The 17,445-nt window shown below is 39.4% G+C and overlaps 1 protein-coding gene across 1 annotated transcript in view; it reads right to left on the bottom strand.

The window, feature by feature from the left end:
- LOC139737353 (uncharacterized) overlaps positions 1 to 17,445 on the bottom strand; it is a 41,654-nt gene that overhangs the window by 16,404 nt on the left and 7,805 nt on the right. Inside the window, exon 2 of the mRNA XM_071648030.1 lies at positions 4,916 to 5,030. Within this exon, the coding sequence (XP_071504131.1) occupies positions 4,916 to 4,954 (39 nt within the window). The 5' untranslated portion in view covers positions 4,955 to 5,030. The remainder of the gene's footprint in view (positions 1 to 4,915; positions 5,031 to 17,445) is intronic.

Consider the following 17,445-nt stretch of genomic DNA (forward strand, 5'->3'; position numbering starts at 1 on the left):
GCGCACTTGCAATCATCATAAAGCTATACATAGGCAGTGTGTATGCACTAACATCAACATGCATGTACTATGAATGGCCTCTTACCTTCACACGAATGCGCTGTTTTCGTCTACACGTACGAGCGTGGTATACTGTAAACGTCAATATTTTCGCGCGATTAATTTTTCGCGCTGAGCGGCTAAAACCACCGCGAAAGAAACCACGTAAACAGTATTCGCGGGTTCTTAAATTCGCGGTCCGCAGCAGGTTACTTTACTGTAGTACACATTCACTGCTTTCATCCAAAGCCTCTGCTACATAGCTTGCTATGCCAGCGTACGACAAGCGACGTAGCGAGCGACTCGACTGCGAGTACAAGCACTCAAATACGTAGTACAGCTGTGACTGTACCGTAGTCACGGGGGAATGTAGCATCGGTGCGCGCGGTGCACACTGCATGCTACATACAGTACACAGCAATCTATCGTCTCTTCGCACAGTTACAGTAATGGTCCACGCCATGCATGTGCACGTACGTACGTGGATAGAATTGCGCTGACATGTTGTATAACACATGCGTGAATGGGCATAGTATAATACATGTATAATGGCGCTCATATTCGTAAAATTTAAAGGTGCATTCGTATTTTCGTAAAATAGGTAAAAATTCGTAATATTTACGAATTTTTCGTAATACTTGGCAGCTATGAGGATGTACTAGATGAAGAGGAAATCAATTTCCAATAATTTTTAATGCCAGGAAATCTCCTTTGTCTCGTGTTCTCTTGAGGTCACTTCCTCTGAACAGAGACCTGCAGGTCGAGCGCTCGAAGTTGAGCAGTGACCTTTGCCTTCATGGCACACCACCTGAGGCTATTATTTCAAAAAATTTCAAATTGGGGATTGACTTTGAAAGAGACAAGTCAAGTGCTCTTTTACCAAGCGAGAAAAGTGAAAAAACATTGTATGTTGAGTTTTCTTTATAAATTATATTCTTCATATCGTTCTACGCATGTGACATCACAAGCTATCGTAGTCTTCTCATCCAGTAATGGCGGCACCACTGAAACTTTAAAAATTCACAACTTTTGAGTGGACTGAATTTCCTTAAACTATCAATGATTTTTTCTTCTAAATGTTGCTGCTTTCTCTCAATCTTTACGGCTTATGTATATTAAGGTGAAATTGGCCTTCAAGAAATTATATGTAAAAAAAGTTTGCACAGAAAAAAAGGAAAATCAGACCTTTTACACAAGCTGATGACTAAAACAAAATACTGCCACTCTTACTTAGTATGGATGAATAAGATAGTAACAAAGTCCACATAACACTGTTAAAAAAAAAGAAGCTGAGATAAATCTGAGCTTTCAAAGACTTCGAAATATTTTCTGAGTACAGTTGTACCACATACAATGTACATACTTGTGATGTATGGCACTGTTCAGAACACACTAATTAGTCACCATATACCAAATATTTTAATGTCAATGTAGTTTTTAATGTGAAGGTACTTCCACTACCTGGTATTCACAAAGAACATTCTACAAACAATTTTTGGGTAAAATCTATCGAAAAATAATACATTTCAACAAACTGATGGAGAAAGAGGACACTTTCTATGGAGTCTGGGATATCCTTTAAAAGTTTTGCAAAGAATGTAGCGTATTGATTTCTCGAATAGGGCTCACATGACTGATACATGAGCCTGCTTTGTTTGGGTGGAGGTGAACAGCTGCACAGAGCTACATGGGTGTGGGAATAATGTCAGTAAAATACCCCTGCAGTGTTTACTATTATGTGGCCCAGTTTTCATTGCAATAGCCAGATGTTCACTTGTCTTCTTGAGACAGTTTCATCCCATATCTCGCAGGGTCTCCAACATGGTTTTCTGCTGACTACTGGGAAATTTCTATCATACACCCTATGCTGCCTCACTTACAACTTTTTGTAGGTCATCTCTCGCATTTACTGTAAATGCCATATACAGCTGTCTGCGAGTCACCTAAGTGCTACAAAAATATATTTGCGAATTTCACAACACATGAAATTATCAACTCTGATCTCTACACGAATGGAATGTGCATGCACACCCCCTTCATTACTGTACTCCACAATCGCAAATTTATCCACTCTTGAAATTGTTGGGAAATCCTAATTCAGAAAGGATTAGTCTCAATATATATTTGGCACATGCAGTATCCCTTCATAAAGTTGATTTCTATCCGTTGGGATTCTATCAGATTTATACACTGTAATGAAAAATAAAAATTAATCCTATCCCTAACCCAAACTCTAACCCTAAACCTAAACTTAACCCTAACCCTAATCTTTACTCTTACAGTACCTTATCACTAACCAGTATTTAGTTGGGGGGGGGGGGGGGGGGGGGTAGGGGGGTGATTGCCCTTATACGCTATCTGCCATGTCCTGTATAATGTCATTCTACCATTTATCACATTATATACAGACAAATTCATTTAAATGATAAAAAACTTTATGATACAGCACAAATTACAAATGGGCTGCTATGCTCGGTTCAGTTCTCCAAACAGATTTGTTGTCATCTGCCCAAATCTCCAGTTACTATTAATCTATTCCCTAGCTTCATTTTCCAAAATTGAATAAGATAAATCTCAGCATTCTGAAATCTGACACTTGAACCCAAAAGGCCAAAAGATCAGTTGGAGTTCTCCTCTAACATTATGGACAGTACAAATTGAATAGTTTTACAAGCATATCAGCAATCCACTTTGTATTCTGGCTATTAATGAATATAGTTTCCAAGGAATATCAGCTGGGAATGTTCCATGTAAATTCAAGTTGGAAGGAAAGATTCATATAGAAGTACATCCTGTAAATAAATGGAAACATATTTCTATCTCCCTACTGAGGTTGAAGGTCAATTCTCAAAGTCAAAGGTCAAGATCAATGAACTTTATCTACGTGTGATTTAGAGGCCATAGTTACTGAGTGAAAATATGAAGCCATCCCAGTTGACTGGCCACAGCAGTCAAATTGCTCAAGTTACATTAATTGTACCTACTACTAGTGCTCAGTTACTGTATCATAGAAGGCATAGTTCTACCACATACACTACACAATCTATAGGCGGCTTGGAATTGTTTCTCCAACCAGACTTTATGTCTACAGAACACTGTACTGAAGAATAAACAGGATATTACACCATAGACAAACGACACTGTGTATGAAAGCACATCAGTACGCTCGTGCTATTTGTTTCCTGGTTGGGTTTTGTGTCTGGCCTGTTTTTACCTCCAACAAGGGGGGAGGTTATGTTTTCGTTACCATTGGTGTGTTCGTTCGTTCGTTCGTTCGTTCACTCGTTTGTCTGTGTGCAAAATAAAACTCAAAAAGTAGTTAACGGATTGGGATGAAAACTTGCAGGAAAGGTTGAGAATGACACAAGTAACAATCGATTAACTTTAGGTAGTGATCCGAGAATTTTGGGGGAATTTAAGTAGGATTTTTTATATTTTGCCAGGTAAGGTCAATGAACTTGAGAGCTCAGGCTGTGCGTATTTGAGGTTTGCATGCGCGCACTAAAGTGCGTGCTCTAGTTTCTGCTAGGGCGAGGCGCGCCGTGCAGCTGAGGCTTTATGACGTAACAAAGGCTTCTATATTGGGAAATTGGGCGACTTTCAGCACACAATGCTATAAAAGTACGTATGGGTAGAAATCACTGATATCTCTATGGGAGAAGAAGATCAGTAGTGGAAATGAGCTGCATGCTTGGCGGAGGTCTGCGCTCTCAGAGCGCTTTTCTAGCTTGTTTTGTTTTGTTTTTTGCCTTCTTCTTCTTCTTCTCCTTCTTTGCTCTCAGAAAGAAAGAAAAAAAACACATGACACTGGAACACATCGTTATTGCACCCCTCCTAATCCCCAACCACCCTAAAAAAATAATCAAGAAAAAAAACACACGCACAAACAACAAAGATGAATTCTTGTCAATAAACAATACAAATAACATCTACTCTGTCACAGAAGAGGGCAGTGTTTGACAAATATCCAGAAGCACTCCTCGCTGTCTTAGTGCATTCCTCTTAGCGCTTGTTACATATTAATGAAAATATACAAGGAATCTATTTGCCTATCTCTTGAAATCTAATTTTGCATTTTTACCTTACATTCTATCCCTTGTTCTCAAATGTGTTCCTATTTTTGTAATGCATTCACTTTTTCCTCAAACATGGAAAAGAAAAAAAAATTTATGGGTGACAGCATGTATAAACTAAAAGCAAGATGTACAATTTTCAGACTTACTAGTACTAATTGAGTATCAGACTTCTCTTATTGTTTGTTTGTTTGCTTTATTTTTTAAACCAACAGATGCACAATGCATGCAATTTGTGGTAAACAGTAGTGTCATTTGGGTATATAGTCCCCCCCCCCCCCCCTCTCTCTCCACATAGGTGGTCACTGAGATACGGACAGTAATGTGTGAAGCATATTTCCTGGCAACTGGTTGAAGAAGAGCCATGAGTTAGGTGATTTCATTCTAGTACACAACTGTATCATAGAAGAAATGTCAAATATCCTCTGTAAAATCTTCGGTAAATCCTACTCATCGGTGAATACGTGAAAGACATTTAATATTCAAGCGATCTTTGCTTGTGAGGAACAGCCATCATGACAAATTTAAATCAATCACATATTCACACAGACATGCATCCACAAATTACCAAAGGCAGAATCATATCACATTGACGGCTGACTTTTTCTACGTGTTCCAAATTCAAGAATCAAACATAAATTTAGGAATTAAAAGGTTTTCAAAAAATTTTCAACTGAAAAAGAGAAACACATACAATGGGATGCAATGAGACTCACAATGACAGAAATACACTTGTAGAACCAATTGGTTAACCACAGAATTGTGGTTTCTGGGAGTTATTGGGATAAAAGAGAAATACTTACAGCATTAATGACTAAGGCGATTTGCATCAGGCGAGCCATTGCTAGGTACCTGTGATGACTCAACGAAACCTGATACACCACTGGAGTTTGAACGCCTTCCTAAAGTGCCATTATCCTGTAAGATTGAAGAAAAAACAAATCATACAGTGGAGTTAGTTTCAACCAGGTATAATTACAAACTGTAACAAGGCCAGCAACAAGAAGTGTCGAAGCACTTTTGATATTCTAAAGGGGCAAAAAATTTCTAGGTCCTTGTGCACTAGTCAGTAGTAATTATATGATAGAATGTATTTCATGTGCAGTCACTACTGTTTGATCCGGACTTTTAACCATCACTGTAGCAGCAATTAAGAGGCAATCAATTTTACCACTTGAATTAGACGAAACATCATTTTCAATAATAAAGGCATTAATTACCATTTGCACATGAAACAAAAACCCAGCTCTAGTGCTTCAAAATTCTAAAATGTGATTTAGGAATAGAAACAACCAATGTAAAATTGTTAATCAGTATAATCAATGTTAAAGGGGATGGCTAGTAACTGATCAGTGGGAATGCTGAGGGATGATTGTTCCAAATCCTTGTGGGATTCATTTAAGAGTACATTATATATCTACTGTTGTGTGAAAATTATTTGCTTCAGAACGGTCTCATATTCAAATAATGTGCAGATTAATGACCCGTCACTGACCAGGGACGCTTACCTGGAAACATTAAACTGCACATTACTCGAATATGGGACCCTTCTGAAGCAAATAATTTTCACACAAGAATAGATATACTCTTAAATGAATCCCACAAGTATTGGAACAATCATCCCTCAGCATTGCCACTGATTCCCACTGATCAGTTACTAGTCATCCCCTTTAAGCATTGTTAAATATATACAAAATGTGAACAATAGTTAGGATAGAATTGCTTCTAGAATAAACCACCTACAGTTATGGTTTATAAATAGTGATATCTCCTTACATTTCAGGTTTTATTGCATTTTTTTTTATATGGTACAATGTTTTGTGATACAATTGACTTATATGTATGCACAAAATACATGATAACTTGACCTTTTTAAAATCACTGCTTTCAGTGGTAAACAGTACCCTGAAGTAGGACATTTTTTAAAGATAGCATACAACTCATCTGGGAAAGAAAATTCAATAAACTTACATGAAAATAGTATCATGCTCTAGCTTCATTAGTCGTGGAAACTGCACATGTGTGTGGGAAATTTCACACCTCTGACAACCCAGTACATGTATATTATACAATCAATATTGCCTCATAACAGCCTGTGCACTCTAAAACCAGAACAGTGGCTGTATTGTGGAACAACTGGCGGAATGATAGTGCATTCCAGATTCAGTGTGTCTATATTTTAACACCGGTGACTGGCAGAAGAAGGGACTATAACCCAGAAGCTTTGAGCCTATTGACCGATTCGGGTTCGTTGAGGGCAGCAGACAATTTGTGGCACTGGGCGCAGCCATGAGGTGTCTTAGCCGACCCCCTCTCCTCTCCCCCACCCCCCGGGCAACATGTTTATCGCACACTTGTAACAAAGGTTCGCGCACTAAGCAAGCATTCGCGCACTCAGTACGACACACCCATTGGCTATAACAACCATGCATCAGTTTTTCATTCCGTACGCGGAAGGGGGTGGGGGAGAGAAGAGGGGGGTCGGCTAAGACACCGCGTAATGGTGCTGCCCATGCCAAAAATAATACACATAGCGCATCACAGAATCGGTCAATAGAGTTCAAAATTCTTTAATGTTGTGACTGTGTACATTAATTCTCTTGTGGCAAGATGTATCATGGGATTTATTTTTTTTAAAATAGAGTTTTATTGCATGCTGGTCACACACACTGCATGAGCCAATTCATCTAGGGAGTTTTAAAAAACAAAAGTCAGGATGAACAGAATTTTTACATTGCAATGTGAATTGTGAGAGTTAACATCTTTTTTGGTTTGTGTGTCTGCACGTGATATGGTTTGCAGAGCTTGATAAAATGAAGAGATAAATGGATTATCCTGTGTGTTAACCGGACCAATGTCTAGCAGCCTAACTACTGTATACGCTATATATTTCGCGGGGGTTTTATTTTCGCGAATTTCGCGAGTCGGGAGCTATTCGCGAAATTAACAACACGCGAAAATATTACCTTCCAAAATGAATCCCTTGCCTTGATGATACGAACATTCCAGTACTAGTATACCATATGTCACGGCTTACCGAACAGACCATACTGGCTAAGCTTGTTTACGCACGTCCACGTCTACTTACGAATACTGTAGAGAGCCAATCCATTATCGCAAGGGGACCACTCGTCAGAAATCTAGCGCGATGGACTTAACCACTTCGAAAATGTTGAATTCTAACTTACTAGTTCGCAGAGTTTGGTAAGTTTTTCTCATGCAGTGTATAACTAGTATCATTCTTATTTGCTAGTAAGTTGAAAATTCACACTTTCTTTGCCACTTCATATTTTCTCTGGTCCCCAAATCGCGAATTTAACCACTCGCAAAAATGTGTGAAAGCGGCAATTCGCGAAAATTTATGTACGCGAAAATTATAGTGTATACAGTATGAGCTTGCTGGGGAATGGGATGTTCGTAACGGAGCAGGAAATTTGCTCTGTACTCTATATACGATGGCTTCCCTCAGAGATACTGTAAAACATGATATGTTCGCTGCATAGAATTTTTGCGAATATTGGAGCTGATGGCCTTTTTCTTAGCATGAAATTTTCGCAAATTGCCACTGGCGTTCGATGCATGTAGTGTCGACAAGAAATTTCGCAAATCTTGGTGCTCGCGAAATTCGCGAAATTAAAATGCATGCTAACATTCCTCGTTTTACAGTACCGGTATCACAATTAATTGACCAATTCACAAGAAGTACAAGAAATAAGAATATTCCATCTAAACTCAACAACAAGCTCTTGTTATGAGTGACTACACAAAAGAGAGAAAATTTCATGCTGTGGAAACAGTTGTTTCAAGTGACATGGCCTGTTTTTATCAGCTGAAGAGGATTTTTGTTGTAAATTTGATTCCATTCACAATTCCCAGCAACAAGCTACAGAGGTAGAACTCTTCTCTGTGTGAACAAAGAAAGGTCATCAATGTAAATTAATAATGTGAGAGCTACAGCAGTTGTTGTGAAATCCACTCCTTCAGGAATAGAATTACTATTCAGGTCCATGACTTGCTAAGCGGAAAGCTGTGTGGTTTGAACATCCCTGCTACTTAGAATACATTGTGGCCAGTCCTCTTGTAGACTTGATCACATGGCCACACACAGATCACATTCAAAAGCATAGTGCACACACCATTATGCTGGCATTCACTGCACCATAGATTGATCTACAAATGTATCTATACACAGAAAAATAAGAAGGGTACATCCGGCTTATGTAGCTCAACCACAACTTTTCATCCTGATTTGACAAAGTGGGGCCAAAGTCTTCCTCCTTTCATGAACAAATCTGCAACTCATGATCCACAATGGAAATTTCTTCTATTAGCAAGTGCGTCCATAATTTGTCAATCCACGAATTCAGTTATAATTAATCAAATCATTAGAGAGATCATTTGAACAATACAGAACGGTCATGATAAAATTAGCTCAAAAAGCTTTTTAATAATCTACAAGTACAAGTATATGGTGTAATTAACATCGTCCATTGTGATTAAGTAGTGATAAACTGTCTGAGTGTGTCTTATTACCTCTGCCAAGGAGGAGATTATAATGGATGTTTTCATCAGTTTTGGTTTGTTTGTTAATAGTTTGTTTGTTTGTCTGTGTGCAAAAGGAATCCAGAAGTTATGAACGGATTTGGATGAAACTCGAAGCAAAAGTTGATAATGATACAAGGAACAGATATGATCAAATTTTGGTAGTGATTCGTGAATTTTTATGGATTTTTGAAGAATTTTAAAAATCTTTTCGTAGATGGGTCAATAAACTTAAGAGGTCAAGCTGCATGTATTGAGGTTTTATCTTTATGTGGAATTTATGTGGAAAATTATGGGAAATGGCACGATTTTCAGTATGTGTGTATGAGTGGTAGGATTCTTTATAACACTGGGCCTGTGGGAAAAGGGACAGTTAAAATCATTTATGTTGAAATGGCTGCTTGGTGGATGTTTGCACTCTCTATAGTGGTTTTCTATTTTTGTTTTTTATGTGAATGAGATACCTACAGAGCTAGAACATCTCTGTCTCATTTCTATCTATTTCTGCAATAGTCTAATGTTTTAAATTCCATCTTCTCCTTTCCCCTTTGGCATGTCCCACCAATTCATTCTGGGAGTTTGAACTTCTTTTAATAGTTAAAGTCTAATTCTCAAAATGCATTCAATGAGAAACCTCTTATTAATTAATATTAAATATGAAAGAGCATGTAATTCTATGCGGAATTCAATGTTTATTTGATAAAAATTGGTTTTGAAATGGCTGAGATATCCAAAAAAGAGCAATTCTAATAAAGTGTGGGACCCACACTTTATTACGATCGCTTCATTTTACTTTGTTTTTGGATGTTTCAGTTATTCCAAACCCGATTTTCATCAAATAAAGTTTGAATTCCTCTTAAAATGGTATGCTCTCTACTATATCATAAGTGTTTTCTTGGTATCTTGCAAAATGTTAAAAGCCCAATTCTCATCTCCACCAATACTGTACCATCCCTTTAAATCCCAAACAATAGTGAAACACACCAGAGATACATGTAAGTTTGCACTTTGCCCTATTTTTTCAATACTTCCTCATTCATTTTAACACACTTCATGCCCTACAGATTAATTTTCAGAGTTTTCCTTTACAAAGTGTCTTTAAAGGGATGGTACAGTGTTGGTGGAGATGAGAATTGGGCTTTTAACTTTTTTTGCGAGATACCAAGAAAACACTGTATGAAATACTACACAGCATACCAATTTACGAGGAATTCAAAGTTTATTTGATGAAAATTGGGTGTGGGATAGCTGAAACATCCAAATACAAAGTAAAACAAAGTGATTGTAATGAAAGGTGGGTCCAACATTTTATTAGGATCTGCTCTGTTTTGAATATATCTCAGCCATTTCAAAATCAATTTTCATCAAATAAATGTTGAATTCCTCATGGAATTACATGCTCTTTCCAAATTCATTAGAGGTTTCTCATTATCTCACAAAAAAAGTTACAAAAATGAAGTTAGGTCTCAACCAAAACTATACATTCCCTTTAAGTCCATCGACAGTGCACAAAGACTAATGCACACTCACAAACCTGCACTTGTGAATGGATGAATAGGAAGAAATTATACAGGTTGCCTTTTCAAATATAAAGATACACTGTACATTTGTAGACAAAAAGAGTGTAACAGATTATCGGCAATCAAGACACCAGTAAAGCCATACAAGTCCAAAGATTGTAACAACCGCTTAATAGTGTAACATCATATGATTTGGACTTTCATCAGACCATTTTCCTTCTCTCTCTCTCTTTCTCTCTCTCCCTCTCTTACCCTCCCTCTCCACATTTCCACAGAACTTCTTGTTCACTTTTCACACAAACAATACTCAGATTTCATGATTTTTTTGATTTTTTTTTAACGAAATGTGACTTGATACATGTATTCTCACAAGATACCAGCAAAAAAAAAAAAAAAAAAAATGTGTTTCCTCTTTATGCAGAGACATCAACAAGAGATCATACCATTATCAGGGGTCGCACTTAACTTTTTTTTTAACTAGCCAGGCGGACTACTTAGAATCAATTTTAACACTGAAGCAATATTTCGGCAAGCCAGACGGACCAGTAACTTCAGAATTTTATGATCTTTAGCTAGTCCGACGTGATTTTGGGTGGCCAATGGCCAGCGGACCATCGCCAATTTCGAACCCTGATTATTTACCCCCCCCCCCCCCCCCCCGGAAAAAAAAAGTGCTTTACAAGCAATATACCACATAATGGCAAGGACAATGAAGGAGAAATATTATAGTATAATATCATTTTCACAAGGGGTCAATTTTCACAAGTTTCACAAATTACTGCTGGACGGCATAAACAACACGTGAGAATGTAGCTATATACTAGGCTAATAATGCACCTATGATACAAATGTAGCTTCAGTGTCAAATAGTGAAAAAAATCTAGAGAAAATGATTACGACCTCCTCATTTGCAAAGATATCTGTAGGTGAAAATGACAGCTTAAACAGTAAATGGTTCATTACCATTCATATTGAACTTTTTTCAAACATTTGCCCGAGTACAGAGATAATTTGCTAAAGCTTTCCTCATCAACCCCTTTGAAAATTTCAAACTCTTTTCTTTTAACATTTCCATATGTGGCACAGACATTTTACTTTTCCTAGCATATAATGTAACCACCAACTCTCAGGTAGTGATATGAAGGCTACACTTGAAAGAAGCCAAACACAAAACAACAACAACAAGAAAGCCCAATGTATACATCATGTGGTGGGTTGAGTGCAGGCAACACCATTATTGCCAGTGAAAGTTTGAGGAAATTGGACGATCAATTCAAAAGTTACACATTTTAAGTGTGGTGCTGTCATTACTGGCTGAGAAGACTACTACACTTCATGACATCATTATGGACAGTATAAAGAAATAAAGAAAATTAAACATACTTTCACCTTTCTAGTATAATTAAAGAGCACTTGATTTACCTCTTTCAGAAAGCAGGGGAAACGACATTAAGTATTACCCATAAGGACTGCCCCAGTTAAAGTGAAGTCCATGTCATTATCTTCAAACTTTTCATACCATAACTTTGACGCCGTTTACAGTGCGAGGCTCGGCCGCGGCTCGGCCGCGGCTCGGCCGCGGTCGAGCCCACCTTCATTTCAGTGTAAACGCGCAAAAGGCCAAATGCGAGGCCAAAATTGGCCTCGCATTTGGCCTCGCTCTGGAGGTGGTCCGGCCTTTTCTTGGTGTTTACTAAACGCAAACTGGGCCAAATGCGCGGCCAATTGCGCGGCCAATTTTAGTCTGGCTTCCAAACCCTCTGCCTGTATCTTTCTCTATTCAGGATATTAACCCCCTCAACGTTGAAAACTAGTATAGATTAAGGTGGTTTTGTCCTGCAAAGGATTTTTTCCTTCGGCAAAGGCCTTTGCCCGAACGGCGACTTCGTCCCCACGGAATTCATTTGGCAAGGGGTCTGAAAACCAGACAATACCAAATTGCGTTTGTTTACAAGCAGAGCGCCACTACGACAAAATATTGAAAGGTTTGAATCAAAAGCGCGGCCGAGCCCGGCAGTGTAAACGGACAAAATTGCGGGGCCCGGCCTCGCAATTGAGGCTGGGCTCGGCCCAGCCCCGCACTGTAAACGGGGTCTTTGACCCTTCTAAAGCCCAAATACGTAAATAAAACCATAGGTTTATGTGCTTGTTTTTCTTCTACGGGACTTTGAAGAATAGGACTAATCTGCCAACCTGTACGAAAATGATAGCGTTACAGGATCAAGACCATGATTCGCAACAAAATCTGCAATGACAAACTTAAATACCCAAAATTCTTTCAAAATCCATGTTATTTTCTCCAAATTTGCAAGAATTGCAAAAAAAAAGGTACCCAAAACGAGGAAAAGGTTTTAAAGTTAGGGTTTACACTCTCATTTTGGAGCAAACAGTGCCCTCCCGTGGCAGAAAACACAAAAATCTCTCAAATCCTTCCCATCAACATTTTCTGTATAGGGGTGAGCTAAAGGACAAGGTTCATAAAACTTATGCTGTAAATTCAAAACCCATGTCATTTTCACGAAACTTGACCAAATTGTAGAAGAAGGCTAACTAATTCCAGAAAAAAATAATAACAAGAGACCCGGGGGTCACGCGCTCACCAGAGTATCGCAATTTCACCTTCTATGCATTCTTGCACACTCTGGATACCTTAGAACATTGGAAACTTGGGTCTGCATATGGATCCCCCCCCCCCCCCCCAACTCCAGGGGGGGGGGGGGCAGGCAGCCCTGGATCTGTAACGAACAAACTTGCAACTGAAGTCATCAATGTACAAACTCATGGTATTAACTTTGCTTTATCATTTCTGGTTCTAGAGCAGAAGATTTTAAATATTCCTTAATGTTGGGGTGGGGTTGGGCCCCCTAGGGGCCCCCAAGAGGGACATGGTGCCCATTTGAAGGAATTGAGATTCTATCCCCCTAGGGATGCTACCTGCTAAGTTTGGTCAAAATTCATCCTGAGGTTTTCAAGAAGAAGATGAACATGTACAATTCAGGCTCCATTACAACTGTAGGACTTCTCCCCCATCCCCTCTCCTGGGTCCCAAGAGAGAGAGGGGGGGGGGGGGCACCCCTGAATCTGCCAACCCCATGAACAAACTTGAAACTACAGTCATCAATGTACTAACTCACAGTATCATCTAAGCCCTATCACTTCTGGTTCTAGAGAAGATTTTTAAAGGTTCCTTAATTTTAGGGGGTTTGGGCCCCCTGGGGACCCCCCAGGTGGGCCATGGTGCCCATTTGAACAAAATGAGATCCTATCCCCCTAGGGATGCTACTTACCAAGTTTGGTGAAAATCAGACATGGCGATCTCAAAGTGAAGATGAAAATGTACAATTTAGGCCCCATTAGGACCCCTCACCATCCCCCTCGCCTGGGTCCCAAGGGGGGCACCCCTGATTCCCCCATGAACAAACTTGAAACTACAGTCATCATTGTATATGTACTTACTCATAGTATCAACTAAGCCCTATCACTTCTGATTCTAGAGAAGAAGATTTTTAAAGATTCCTTAACTTTAGGGCGTTTGGGCCCCCTGGTGGGCCATGGTGCCCATTTGAACAAATTGAGATCCTATCTCCCCCCCCCCCCCCCCCCCCCCCCCCAGGGATGCTACCTGCCAAGTTTGGTGAAAATCGGTCATGGGGTTCTCAAGAAGAAGATGAAAATAAAAAAAGTTTACGCACGACGGACGACGGACGACGGACGATGGACGAAGGGCGATCGCAATAGCTCACTTGAGCCTTCGGCTCAGGTGAGCTAATAAGTGGGGGTTCATGTGCTCGTTTTTGCGCTAGCAGTGCCCCCATGCGACATATATCATCATAAGTCAGAAACCTATGCAGGGATGTCCTGACAGGGAGGATTCATAAAACTTATGCTGTACATTCAAAACCCATGTCATTTTCACGAAACTTGACCAAATTGTAGACGAAGGCTTACTAATTCCAGAAAAAGAATAAAGAGTGGGGGTTCATGTGCTAGTTTTTGTGCTGACAGCACCCCCATATGATAGAAATCATTCTAGGACCCAAAAATCTGGTTATAAACCGATCGTGGGTGCCCTGCTTAGGTGGGGTTCATGAATGTCATGCACTGTACATTCAAAACCCATGTCATTTTTACAAAACTTTATCAAATTGTAGAACAAGGGTTACTAATAATGAAGACCAATTGTAACAAGAGACCCGGGGGTCACGCGCTCACCTGAGTATCGCAAGTTCACCATCCATGCATTCTTGCAGACTCTTACCTGAGAACATTGGAAACTTATGGTTGGTAGCTTTGAGAGTGGCGGCATGGTGTCCATAAATTTACATATTCCATCACACTGGTAAAAAAATACCTACAAAGTACACTGTATTTTATAGAATGTTGGATTATGCAGCTTGGGGAAAAAAAGACTAAAAGCCCTATCAATTTTTGATAAGAACTAGAGAAAAATATTATTGAAATTTCATTAATTTAGGAGGTTTGGACCCCCTAGGGCCCCCAAAGAGCATGGTGCCCGTTCAAACATTTTGAAATCTTATCCACATGGGAATGCTACAATTTTTACTTGCCAAGTTTGGTGAAAATCCATTATGTTGTTTTCAGCAAGAAGATGAAAATTAAGGCCCGCATTTGGACCCCCCATCCCATCCCGCTTCCTTGGGTCCCAAGGGGGTGGGGTTAGGGCACCCCTGATTTTTCCATGAACAAACTTGAAACAACAGTCATCAATACATCATACTGACTCACTGTATCAACTTAGCTTAATCACTTCTGGTTCCAGAGAAAATCTGTAAAGATTCCTTACAGGAGGGGGGGGGGGGAAACCTGGGGTCCCCAGGTGGGGCATGGTGCCCATTTGATGGAATTGAGATTCTATCCCCCTAGGGATACTACCTGCCGAGTTTGGTGAAAATCTGTGATAGGGTTTTCAAGAAAAGGATGAATATTTACAATTTAGGTCTAAATTTAGGCCCCCTGGGGCCCCCCAGGTGGGGTGTGGTGCCCATTTGATGGGAATGGGATTCTTTCCCCCTAGGATGCTACCTGCCAAGTTTGGTGAAAATTTGTGATAGGGTTTTCAAGAAAAATATGAAAATGTACAATTTGGGCCCCATTAGGACCCTTCCTCACTCCCCTCCCCTGGGTGCCAAGGGAGCACCCCTGATTCCGCCATGAACAAACTTGACACTACAGTCATCAATGTACTAATTCATAGTAATAACGTAGCTCTATCACTTCTGGTTCTAGAGAAGAAGATTTGAAAAGATTCCTGAATTTTTATTTTTATTTATTTATTTATTTATTTTATTTATTTTTTTTTTTTTTTGGGGGGGGGGGTTGAGTCCCTCTGGGGGCCCCCAGGTGAAGTATGGTGCCCACTTGAACAAACTGAGATCCTAACCCCCTAGGGATACTACCTGCCAAGTTTGGTGAAAATCGGTCAAGGGGTTCTCAAGAAGAAGATGAAAATGTAAAAAGTTTACGCACGACGGACGACAGACGACGGACGCCTGACGAAGAGCGATCGCAATAGCTCACTTAGGCTCAGGTGAGCTAAAAATGGGGGGGGGGGGTGTTCATGTGCTTGTTTTAGTGTTAGCAGAGCCTCCTTACGACAGAAATCATCGCAAGACCCCCAAATCTGGCCAGGAACCAATGCAGGGATATACCCTGCTAGAAGGCATTAATCTAATGCGGTTCACTCAAAACCCCATTTTCTTTAAAAAAAAAAACCACACAAACAAACAAAGAAAACAAAAACAAAAAACATGTCACAATTACAGTGACATGGTGAAAAAATATTCAGAAAGGAAGGTCCATATGCGTTTTTGTTATTATTTCCCTTACACAGCCATAATGATATTATGTGGACGCAAATGTGGACAACTCCACATTGACATGCTTGTTTGTTTGTTTGTTTTACCCATTTGCTGTAACAATGAGATTGCATGTGTTGGTTGTTGCAGTGGTTGGTAAAGTATGTGTTGCAAACATGGAGATGTACTGTACCTTGAGTACCCCCCCCCCCCCCCCGAAAAAACAATTTTTTGATTTTCTTTTTGTTACACCAGATTTGGTAATCAAAAATTAATATCTGAATGGTGAAACTGATAAATACTTGTTTGATAATACTTTTGTGACCTTGTATTTTGTAACCAAAAATGTAAAAAAAAACAATATTTTGTACTGATAAAGACAAATGTAGATCTAATTTAGATTCTAACAGAGATACAGTACTCTCCGCATAATCAGGTAGGCTCGAGCAGAGCATTTCTTACCCGATTAAGCGGAGTACCCGATTAACAGAAGAACACGTCTCATTCACATTTGACACACACAATGTGTATACATGCATTGTACATGTATATTGCACCAAACACCTACACTGTATGCTCAACACGTGTGCTTGCACGGCACATTATACATACCTTACACTTGCTCAGTCAAGAGCAATAATTCACACTCTTTTTTATGGACTTTATTGTCTTCAGAAAACTTTGTCGTTTGACTAAAGACTCGTCGCGAACACGCAGGCGTTTTTCGAAATGAACATGTCTCTTTGCATGTACTAGTCACGTAGAACGTCGGGTTACTTTTTGAGAAGTGACTAGGGAAAAGCAAAATTATGGAGCTGGTGCACGGCCTGATTTTCGTTGCAAATTTCTCATATTGTGAATGTTGTTGCGTGTGGCAAGTCGGTACTGGTACAAAATGTGTTTTAATGTTAAATCACTCCCCAAATGATTGGTCTTCTTTGCAAATTAAGCAGAGAATGCGATTAGCCGTGGAAAATTTGATGCTCTTGATGTTTCAGATATTCAAGTGTTTATACATTGTATCTGCGATCAAGTGGATAGAAATTATATTAGAAGAAAATTATTTAGAGGCAACCCGATTATCAGGTAATTTTAATGTGCATTAGAACTGATTTTGACATTACTACCCAATTAAACAGAGTACCTGTTTAAGCGATACCCGATTACGCGGAGAGTACTGTACTCATATTGTTTTTTTTTTTTTGTTCTTAGACCTAACGATGAATTGTGTGTCATATGCTTGTTTTGTTGTTGTTGTTGTTGTTTTTAACACCTAGTCTTGTAGACTAGTATACAAATGATGCACAGGTCTGAGTGCCTCAGTCAGAATTGTGAGCATAAGGTAACTATGGAATGCTTAAGCCTCCTGGGTTTAGGCTAAATTCCATAGTTACCGAATGCACACTATATTCCAACTGACGCAAGAAGAGATGTGTGCGTCATCTGTTTTATAGA

This window comes from Diadema antillarum, unplaced genomic scaffold (assembly GCF_040938485.1).
Source record: "Diadema antillarum isolate AM-2024a unplaced genomic scaffold, OU_Dant_1.0 seq00000690_RagTag, whole genome shotgun sequence".
Taxonomy (NCBI): domain Eukaryota; kingdom Metazoa; phylum Echinodermata; class Echinoidea; order Diadematoida; family Diadematidae; genus Diadema; species Diadema antillarum.